Raw genomic sequence first — 11,435 nt, 5'->3', positions numbered from 1 at the left:
CTCATTTTACGTAACTTGCGTCATTACGTATCCGCATTTCCGGTCCCCTTCCAGACGTACGGTATAGCCATCTTGTCCAGCGGAGAAAGACGAGAAGTTTCTGAAGCCGGGGCAGGATTTTCCACTCATTCACGTGAAATATTGCTGTGCTATTAACGTTCCATTTCTTAATGCGTCGTTAATAATCGCAGCGAACTACATACTGTTTGTTTTAATGGCGTAAAGTCTGAAGAAGGCGCCGGATTGTTGTTCGTATCGAAGCACGACCGACCGCGTTAGCTTGCGCTCGTTAGCCGCTCAGCCAGTGCTGCGCTCCTCGGTAGGACATGATGGCCAGCAACGCCGTGGCCGCGAACCCGCAGCAGACCCAGGTCGTGAATAAACCCGCTGGCTCGGGTAAACACGGCAACGTGCTGCCTCTGTGGGGGAACGAGAAGACTATGAACCTGAACCCGATGATCCTGACCAACATCCTGTCATCTCCCTACTTTAAGGTGCAGCTGTACGAGCTCAAGACGTACCATGAGGTCGTGGACGAAATATACTTCAAGGTGGGCAGCTAGCCAGCGAAACGCACTTTACTCAGTAAATTACTGTGTTAATGTTAGTTAATTACCTCACAAAGTTACTTGGCCTGGGGGTGGTTTTGTTATTATATTAGTACAGAGGCCTACGTGCTCGTCCTCTCCTAGCAGTGAGTAATAGCTTGGGTGTTTTGTCTTTTTCTGTGTTTGAATCAAAAAAAGCCTTTTCGATTCAAAAGGTTGCTTTGTTTGTAGCTTCAGCTTTTTTTTTTTTTTTTGACAAAACATTGTGAACTAGTCTTACACATGGGGTTCTCGGTCGTAATAAATAATATATGTGTTATCATAAGGTTGCCTCCCTTAGCTATTTCTTGGCTGTAGTCACCAGTGAGGACTTGCTAAGGCCTGCTGTGTTAGTAGTGAGAATGAGAATTTAGGCAATTTGAAGGCAGATCTTATGTATTTTGGTTTACTGGAACAGGATTTGCTAATCCAGATGTCATTTGTAGGTGTCTCATGTGGAGCCTTGGGAAAAGGGAAGCAGGAAAACGGCAGGCCAGACGGGCATGTGTGGAGGGGTAAGTAGAAGTACGTGCCTGGATTTGCAGGGTTCCTTCACTGCCTAGGCAGTAACAAACACATTTGCTTCCCTTTGGCAATTGATCGTTTCTCACATACTGTGCTCTGTCCCTTACAATCAGGCAACGCTGAATTGGTCTTATTTCCAGGTCCGTGGGGTCGGGACTGGAGGCATAGTCTCCACTGCGTTTTGCCTGCTCTACAAACTGTTCACTCTGAAGCTGACTCGTAAGCAGGTGATGGGACTCATCACTCACACTGACTCTCCCTACATCAGAGCCCTAGGCTTCATGTACATAAGGTTCGCATCAACTTACCTGCTTTCTCAACTGAGTACACGTCATGCTTTCCATAACCAATGAAATCTATACTTATTTTTAGTGTATGCTATGTGCCTACTACTGAACTTTTGTGGTTTTTGAATGGAAAAAGTACTAAGGTGTCAATTTTTACCCTAAATGTTGGACCTGACGTCGTCCCTCCCCCCCCCTTTCCTTTATTCTTAACGTTGACAGGTACACTCAACCACCTGCGGATCTCTGGGACTGGTTTGAGTCGTTCCTCGATGACGAAGAGGTATGTCACCAAGGGTAATGCATATGATTTATTTTTTTCCTAAATAAAGTGCATGTTAACAATGTGCTTCTATATTTCACCGTGGTGCATGTACCAAATTTTCACCTTTATCCTTATTTGGTTTAATTGTCCCTCAGTTTTCTTGAAACTGAAATAGATTAGTTGCTGTTCTTACTGCCTGTTATGGGTAAGTATAGATTGAAGCTTTAAGATATGTAAAGTTTGTCCTTTTTTTTAGAAAGTATAGTGAGTATATATTAGGCTTTTTTTTTTTTTTTAAACACTTGTCAGCTAAATTTACTGTAGTGTTTCTCCCCCCCTTAAAGGATTTAAGGCATTCGTTTGCGTTGTCAGCTATCATATTTCTTCTGCATACCATTTTGATAAATCTTACCTCCTTTCCAATTGGCTAATTTCAGTGTTTTCTTCTTTAGATCTCCCTTGTGCAGCAGGTGAATTGGAAATTGTATCTCAGCACAATTGGTTTGTGTGTGTGAGTGCAAGCAATTGTTTCACTGTTTAGCCATGATTTTTCTGTAGCTTATGTGAACCTTCCTGGTTGTGTCTGCTTGCACTGTAGGTTTCACTCTGTACAATAGCTTACTAACATGTCCTCAGCCGTCAGATGTCTTTAAGGACAGCTCTCACCATTGAATTTATTTTAACACAAAACTGTTCGGGAAATGATCAGTTTATCAAAAGGAAGTTGGTTCGCTATTGTGCCCATAATCATGTTTTGTTTGAAAGGAGCCTACAATGTAATCACTGTTTTAAACAGGGAAACATTACTATGGAGAAGCTAACTTAATTTCCATCACTTTTTTGTGCATCATATCACCTATACATTTTAAATTACATACACATATTTTAAAGATTTCTTTCAAAAGCATTAAAGTGAATATTGGGTGTGTAGTGAAGTTGTAGTAGTTTCATGTATGTTAGTATTCTGGTGGGGAAAAATTCACTTAGAGTAGTTTCACTGAGAAGCTGTAATAGTTTTTTGGGGAAGATGCTGTAACGGTCTGGCTGGCATGCTATTTTTCAGGAACTGGATGTAAAGGCTGGAGGCGGTTGTGTCATGACCATTGGGGAAATGCTACGTTCTTTCCTCACCAAGCTGGAGTGGTTCTCTACATTGTTCCCACGCATCCCTGTTCCAGTCCAGAAGGCGATCGACCAGCAGATAAAGAGCCGGCCAAGAAAGCCCCCACAGAAAGAGATTCAGGAAGAGTCCACCCAAGAGCCATCACGACAGGCCAACCATCGGCGCTCCAGGTAGGTCCCCCGCATTTCCCCTGTGCATGCAGGCTTTGTGATCTGTTTCAGAATAGTGGAGTCTGGTCGGTGGATTTAATTACACTACCACAAGTCTCATCTTTTCCTGTAATACAGTTAAAAAATGAACTTAACCTAATTCACTCCAGTGAAAATTACGCAGATGTATAAATGGGTGAACAATTGTAGGCAGCATAACACTGTAGGTTGCTTTGTGCTAAATAAATGTAAATGAACACTCCCAATTTATTATAGGACTCCACGAAGAACACCAAGTCCACGGCGATCACCCAATAGGTCACGAAGCCGGAGCCACCACCGGGATAGGAACAGAGCAAGCTTTGACCGGGAGCTAGAGAGGGAGAGGGACCGGCAGAGGAGGGAGAGGGAGGGTAAGGACCGTGATCATGACAGAAGGGATCGGGCAGGCAAAGAGCATCGCCACTCCCGCAGCCCTGACCGAACTGTAGAACGACGGCGCAGTCGGAGCAAAGACAGTCGACGGAGCCGTAGCATCAGCCGGGACAGGAGAAATGACCGCAAAGAGAGGGAGGCTGAAAGTGATCGTGAGAGGAGAAGAGACCGTGACCACAATAGAGACCGGGTAAGTGATAGGGAGCGGTCCAAAGACAAAGGAGCCAAAGGAGATGTGGAGGATCGGAAGCATGAGGACAAGCACAGGGAAGAGCGCAGAATGAGGAAGAGTAGTCGGAGTAAAAGTAGGGACAGGAAGAACAAGCGCAGTCGAAGCAGGGAACGTTCACGCAAGCGCAGCCAGAGCAGGGAAAAGGCAGACAAGCGGAGTCGGAGCAGGGAGAGATTGGACAAGCGCAGCAGGAGCAAGGAGAGGTTACGACACCGCAGCCGAAGCAGGAAGAGATCTCGGCACCGCAGCCAGAGCAGGGAGAGGGTACACAAGCGCAGTCGGAGTAGAGACAAGGCAGAAAAGCGCAGCAGGAGCACGGAGCAGTTAGCCAAGCGTAGCCGGAGCAAGGACAGAGCAGATGACCATAGCCAGAGCAGGGACAGGTCAGCCAAGCGCAGCCGAAGCAAAGACCGAGCTCACCGCCGAGATAACAGTGATGTGAAGGAAGACCAACGCCGACGAAGTGAAAGTGCGGACAGAAGGGGCAGAAAGGAGAGGAGCAGAGAGAAGTCAGCCTAATTTATCAGTCTTATTTTATTGTATAGTATGTTGCTGGTGTCCGAACAACTTGCACATAAATTCCTTCTCCTCTCTTCATCCTTTGTTGCTTTTTTTTGTAGTTGGAATGAGCCTTTCTCATCAATCCATTTTTCCAACATGCTCAGAATTTTTTGTAAATAAGTCTGAGAATGTTTTAAAACTTGCTGGAACAACCCCTCCATCTGTTCATATGTACCAGACACAAATGCTAGGGATGTTTTGTGTGTTTGGTTCATTGCTCGGTTGCCATTTTTCTAAAAAAAAATAAATAAATAAATAAATTTTCTTGAAAGGGGATTCTGGTGACTTACTTCATATGCACCAAAGGCCTCAGCATGTGCAAGCTTTCACTACAGGTAATGTGGATGTTAAATCACGTTAGTGTGCCTCAGCTTGAAGTGAGGTGTTTAAAATGTGTTCCAAAACTCAAACTTTGTAGCAGTTACAGACGGGGGTCTGGCCTGTCTCCTAAACACTGAACGTTGTTTGATGTCAGACTTTAGTCTCAGGTTTACACCTTCCTTCATGTTCGCATGCTTTTTTGGGATGTCTTTTCTCTAAAAAACAGCTCAGGCTGGACAAGGACTTCCACGAAACAATTAAGGGTAAGGACTGCAGACTCTTCTGATAGGATCTTTTGAGAGCTGTCTGAGAAACAAATATTTAAATTCATAACCATCCAGTTCAGTATTTCAAGTTTTGTCTATAATATGAATCTTCTCTAAAAGAAACTTTAATGGTGCACAACAAAATACAGTAAAACAAAATGCTGCATAATCTATTTATTTGTTTGCTCCATAATGTTTGCAAATTTTATTAAATCACAAAGTACATTTTTGGTTTTAATATTTTATTTGCGAACCCCCTTGTGTTAAGTGAAGTAAACATGTCAAATAGTTGATTAGATGTTTTAAAAAAACAAGATTTCCAAGATGAAATTCAATACCTATGGGATTATAGAAAGCAGAGCTGCATGTGTGACCTGGGTATTTCTTGTTTTTATTTTTAAACACCATGTCAATTTCTGCAGGCAGATGAGTTGACCTTTAATGCGGTTGGTCCTGACCCTTGACCTTTAGATGAAAGCCCCGGTGCTTATGCACGCTGCTTGCGAGTACGGGCTGCTGTTAGCAGAGTTCTGGGCTGACACACTAATACAGTATGTTGTGGCAGGCTTCAGGTTGCTCACTGTGGACTCCTCACCGTACACCGACAGCACCAGCGGCCTGGGATCCCGTGAGCCGGACGCCTCTCTGACAATCATGCCGTAATGCGTGGCGCCCTCCACTGGACTCCATTGCACTTGCAGGGAGCTGGCGGTCACCTGCGTGAGCCGCACCGCTGGAACGGACAGACCTAAACGCCATGAGAAACGGGCTATCAGAATGGCGACTAAAAACGTTAGACTTCCGTTATTGAACGAGTCCGGAAAGGTGATTAGTTCCAGCGTTGCGTGTTTCGGCTGAACGTTGAACCGGCGCGTAGTTACCTCTCTCGGGTACATCCGAAAGCATTTCTGCCTCTTGCACATCTCTTCTTTTGCGATGTACTATTCCATCTGGTGAAACAAAATTAAACGAGAAAGCTTAACCCTAACCCAACGTGAAGCAGGAAGTGAATACGTTGGAATTAATGTATTCTCTATTGTGGTAGCAGGTGAAACGGTGCTTTGAGTTGCTATGTTCCATTCAAAAGACTCAGGTTTGAATCCCACTTCCCTCTTTAGTCCCCTTCAGCGAGGTACTTACCCTGCACTGGCGCAGTAAAAATTACCCACCCGGTAAATAGCTATGTAACTATGAACGCTTGCTTTTACTCCAAACTGCTCACCCTGGATAAGTGTGCTGGGATTGCTCTGTCCGGCGGTGCTGATGGCCAGCACCGTGATAGCGCTGTGGTTGACGCCAGCCAGGACGCAGTGGAGTTCGGCAGTGCGGCACACCTCAACCTCGTCCGCCCCGCGCGCTTCGTGCACGGAGTACTCCGTGGCAAAGATGGAGGCGTTCCAGGAGAGGAAGGCCGATCCGTCGATGATTTGATACGTGATGGCCGGCGGGGGGCAGGGTGCTGAAAAGGCGTCGTGACATGTCACTTCGCAAGAAGAGATCGGTGCGTGCCTGTGAATCAGGACCCGGAGGGTCTGAGGGTTTAGTCCCTGTACCTGTCAGCCCAGACGTGGCCTCTGAAGGGGCGCTGGTGCCCGCCGCGTTCCTGCTCCTCAGCTGCATTGTGTATGAGGAGCTGCACGGCAGGACAATTTCAAAATGGTTCCAGTTCGTCCAGTAGGAGGACACGTTGTAGAGGGTCTGCTCGTTTCCCTGGATGGAGCCGGTGGCTTCCAAAAGGTACTCCGCCCCGGAGCTGTTCACCACAGCCCAGGAGACCCTCAGCAACTGCTTCCCATCCTCCATGAGCAGCGGCCGTACCTGCGCTGCGGTGGGGGGGCAAGGGGCTGCCGAAGGGCAGGTGGGGCGGGGCAGTAACAGCTGGGTCTCATCAAAATGGAATAAATAAAATCTTACAGCAAATGTTGAACTCGTAGCTTTATCTGAGGTTTTCAAGGAATCTTGTCTGTGATTGAATTGTGGGGCACCTGTATTAACAAGCTTTTATTGATCGTGACATAGTGGTCGGATTCAGAAATAACTTGAGTTACAAATGACTCCGTGTCCCAGTTGTGTACATACGTTGAGGACCCTGTCTGTATGTGTGTTTTTAACGTTTTTCCGCTCTGATGTTTTATATCCAGTGCCCTACCGGCTCGTCTCTGGATGCGGACAACTCACCACTCATCAGATGTCCCGCCATGCGGGCGTTGCTGTCACAGGTTGCACCGTGAGCCAGCACGTCCACAGCGTACTCCTCCCCACATGTGAGCCTGCTGAGAGTGCACTTGGTGTCGCTGCTGCGGCAGGTGATGTTGTGGCTGGACGCTGATGTCGCAGTAACCGTGTAAGCGGTGGCACCAGTGCTGCCAAAGCAGGACACTATGGCTGTCCCTGCCTGACCACCTGGGAGCACCGTGATGTTGCTGGGAACACAAGGCACTGTGGGACGAGTAGGAAAAGAGCTGTCATTTCAGTTAATCTCGTTTCAGAAATTAGTTTTTATTAGTTCTTTAAGACGGGGGCGCGGTGGTGCAGCGGGTTTGGCCGGGTCCCGTTCTCTGGCAGGTCTGGGGTTCGAGTCCTGCTTGGGGTGCCTTGCAATGGACTGGCGTCCCGTCCTGGGTGTGTCCCCTCCCCCTCCAGCCTCGTGCTCTGTGTTGCCAGGTTAGGCTCCGGTTCACCGCGACCTTGCTTGGAACAAGCGCTTTTAGCCACTCTGTGTGAGTACGTGTGCGTGTGTGTAGTTCTTTAAGGCACGATTACCTGTTTATGCCTTTCGTTAAAATTGCTCCTTTAAACAAACCCAAACTCTTAATATATACATCTCATCGCTCTTATTTATGGATATTTGCACTTGGGCTGGAAGCACTTGGGTGTCATGTCTCACACAATGTTTTATTCCATTATAATCATGTAATTACATGACCACTATAAGGATGAAAACTGAATTTCCAATTTTTTTGTATCAGAATGACTGAAGTGACTGAATATAATGAGTGCTCAAAAGTGTTCCTCTGTGTCTCCCTTCCTCACCTCCCTCCTTTCCCATAGCAGCCTGTAGTTCAGCTGGTTACGGCCTACAAGGTGGTCAATGGATCCCTAGTCTGATACCTACAGGGCCTGATTCCTCCCTACTCCCTACTCCCCAGCAAAAGCACTACACTCCTCCACCTCTGGCCCCTTAGTGGTCCCACTCACAAAGGGGTCCAACATTGAAAGTCTATATGTTTTCAGTTTGGCTCAGTTTGAATGGGTTCCTTCAGTCCCTCAAAACTGCTGAACTCCTTTCAACATTAAAGAAAGGTCTCAAAGAGTCTCAAAACACAATTCTTTTGGATCCACTTCTCTCTCAGCTTACTTACTCTATCTCTGTAAATTTAAATTTTCACACAATTGGTTGCAATTACCTTTGCGTTTCCTATCGGTTTTGTATGCAGCCACTCATGTAATGAGCACCACCAAAAACAGGGGTTTTGGATAGAATACCTGCTTTGACAGTCGCATGTCTGCACCTTTAGCTCTTCATCTATTGGCGAAATGCACCTTTTACTCTGAGTGTAAACAACTACTCTGAGTCACTCTTACTCCGAGTCACTTTGGTGAAAAATGTCTGGTGAGGGAATAAATGTAAATGTTAGCGAGTGCTAGAGACCAGTACCTGTGATAACATTGAAGACGGATCTGACCTCACTGCTGCAGCTGTTAGTCACACCAGCCACTGTGAAGTTATACATGTCGCCACAGCTGAGGTTCGAGAAGGTGCAGCTGGACCCGGTGGAACTGCAAGTGGCAGCTTCCCCTATGAGGCCAACAGCTGTGGCAATGTAGGTCTGCACCATCCCGGTGGAGTTCCAGGACACTGTAGCTGTATTGTTATCGCAGTTGAGGTCCACCACTGGATCCTGGGCCTTACAGGGGGCTGCCAGGGTGCAGGAAGAACATAGTTAAACCATAATCCAAGAAGTGGACATGGTCATTGGGTGGAGCGCTGGAGGGAGACCCTACCAGATTGGATGCTGTAGTCAGACCCCATGATGATGCTGCAGTTGACGGAAGACGTGGCGACAGCAATTTCGTAAACCTGACCGCAATGTAAGCCTGAGATTGTGCAGGTGGAGCCGCTGGTGTTGCAGGAAGCACGGGAGCCGTCTGTGCCGATAGCCATGGCGGTGTAAGACATAGAACCTGGGGTCCGGTCCCACTGCACTGCCAGTGTGTTTGCACCACAGTCCAGCTGAGTGGCAACATGCTCTGGGAGACAGGGTGCTGGAGGAAACCAAGAAACAATGAAAACCCAGCCTAGGCCTCTAATACTGCGATACCAGTTCAGTACCAATCAAAAGTTTGAGTACGCTCCCCAAAAACTTATTTTTTTTATACTTGACGGTGTTTAAATCTGACCAGGAAATGAGCCGACAGATCATCTGCAGCAATTCCCAGAGATGCAAGACACTTTGCTTTCAGTCTTCTGCCAAACAGGTATTGTGTGAGTGTACTCAAAGTTATGACTGGTACGTTACGTTGTGATTGATCTCACTATTGCAAAATGTAAATGTGATATTTATTTATTCCAGTGTCATTACAACATCCATCCATCCATCCATCCATCGATAGGTACAAGAACTAAAAAGGTACAAGGTAAGTCTTCAGTGTGTTGGCTTTTCACACATTAACAGTATATCTAGTGAGCAGGTGAAATGTGTAGTCATCAGCTGAAGCTTTAATACTCTGGTGCTGGGTACCTGAGTTGAATTCAATGCTCTCACTCATAGTGCTGTTGCAGTAATCCATGGAGGAGGCCACGATAGCTGAGTATTGGTGCCCACAGTCCAGCTCAACAAAGCAAGAGGTGTCATTGGAGGTGCAGGAGGTCATGTGTCCGTGTGTCCCCATGACCTTGGCAGTGTAGCTCTCTCCGCTCTTGACAGGGGTCCAGGAAAGGATTCCTTTGCTGATGGCACACTCAACCTGCACTGTCAGGTTGGTGGGTGGGCAAGGAACTATGTACAAGGAAGCAAATCAAAGGGTTCAGTTTATGTACTAAATCTGTGTATCATCATCTGAGTTACGAAGGGAATTAATTCCTGAAAACCCTTCAGAGCTCCAAAGCTGATGCCCATTTATGATCAAATATCACCAGGCAGCACCATTAAAATAACCACAATTACTTCAATAATTAACATTATTTATCATAACATAAGGCAGTTTCCTTTCGTTAATGACTCTTTAATTCTGGTTGACTTTTTATCTGTGCTCATTCAGCTCTTTTTCTACGGTATTATTACGGTACTTATGTTGTACAGTATTAAATGTACGGTATAATGTAGCGTACATTTAACAAACACTCGCAAACAAAAGCACATACATACGATGCTCAGTGTTTATGCATTCATTCAAACTTTAATGGAAAATATAAAACACAAGAGGAAAGAAATCCATGAAAAAAAGTCAAATTCCTGTTCGTAGAAGGAGCCGACATCGCTTGAGTGGTCCGATCAGGGGCCGTAATTCTCATGATCGTAACAGGTGAAAATGGCAAACAAGGACTGGTGGAAGTTGAGAATTGAATGCAGCACAAGTCCAACTATAACTGTGAAGAAAACTGTGCTGTTGTGAAGTACGCAAAATCCAAATTTAGTCTCGCAAATACGGAGACATGTTTCACAAATTGAACTACTTGTCGAGGCCGTGGTGACTTCCCGTCTGGACTACTGCAACTCTCTCCTGTGTGGCCTTCCTGCTACTGCCATCAAACCTCTACAGTTGATACAGAATGCTGCTGCATGAGTTGTGTTTGACTTGCCAAAGTGCTCCCATGTCTCTCCTCTACTCATGTCTCTGCACTGGCTTCCTATAGCTGCCCGAATCAAATTCAAGACCCTGGTTATTGTCTACAAATGCATCAATAGAACTGCTCCCAGCTATTTGCAGGATTCGATCAACCGCTACACCCCAGCCAGACCCCTTCGCTCATCTACTTCTGCTCAATTGGTGGTCCCGCGCACGAAAGGCAAAGCTCGGAGGTTCTCGGTTCTGGCTCCGTTGTGGTGGAATGACCTTCCCCTCTCACTCAGAACTGCGGAAACTCTGTCTACATTCTTGAAGGGTCTGAAAACTCACCTCTTCCAGGTCCACTTTGCCCAAAATCTCTCCAGCTCATTTACGGTGTAACTGTTCACGCATCATACCTCCATAAGCGTCCCCAGACACAACCTTTATTTAGCCACTACTCTGACATTGTATTTGCTCATTTGTGTATCTTATAATATTTAAAAAAAAAAAAAATTTGGTGGGAGGGTATCGGGATTTGTCTGTCCTGTGTCTTATACACCTACTCGAACGATGAACCTCGGTGCAACAAGTGGTAGGCAACAAACTAGGTTTACTTGAGTCACATGTCTGCAGCTATGTCTCTTTCTCTTAATGTAACGCATAAATAATACTTTTGCTGAGATGTACGTCGCTTTCGACAAAAGCGTCTGCTAAATGAATAAATGTAAACTATGGGGATCATATAAAGCTCTTTGTAGCCTCAAGTTCTTGTAAATCAAATGCTTGTATCTCAGGAATGATTGTACTTTGTAGTTTACATTGGTTGCGTCCCACATTTTGCAAGGGGACGGCTCAGCGAAGAAATGCACCGAGTTGCGAACCAGCGAAGCAGTATGAAGGATCAAGGGCTGATGA

At 46.1% G+C, this 11,435-nt stretch overlaps 1 protein-coding gene across 2 annotated transcripts; it reads left to right on the top strand.

Annotated features, from left to right (window-relative positions):
- The first annotated feature begins 39 nt into the window (after window positions 1–39).
- On the top strand, window positions 40–4,383 carry LOC108934928 (pre-mRNA-splicing factor 38B-like). Of its 2 annotated transcripts, XM_018753148.1 has the most exons (7): window positions 40–551; window positions 1,034–1,102; window positions 1,253–1,404; window positions 1,619–1,679; window positions 2,114–2,131; window positions 2,725–2,954; window positions 3,210–4,383. In XM_018753148.1, the coding sequence occupies exons 1-7, from the start codon at window positions 327–329 to the stop codon at window positions 4,117–4,119; spliced, it is 1,665 nt and encodes a 554-aa protein (XP_018608664.1). In that variant the 5' UTR covers window positions 40–326; the 3' UTR covers window positions 4,120–4,383. The 2 variants fall into 2 exon arrangements, with proteins under 2 accessions (XP_018608664.1, XP_018608665.1); XM_018753149.2 differs by lacking the exon at window positions 2,114–2,131.
- Window positions 4,384–11,435: the final 7,052 nt, after the last annotated feature.

Source organism: Scleropages formosus, chromosome 3 (assembly GCF_900964775.1).
Source record: "Scleropages formosus chromosome 3, fSclFor1.1, whole genome shotgun sequence".
Classification (NCBI taxonomy): Eukaryota; Metazoa; Chordata; class Actinopteri; order Osteoglossiformes; family Osteoglossidae; genus Scleropages; species Scleropages formosus.
This window is presented reverse-complemented; position numbering and strand designations above follow the sequence as displayed.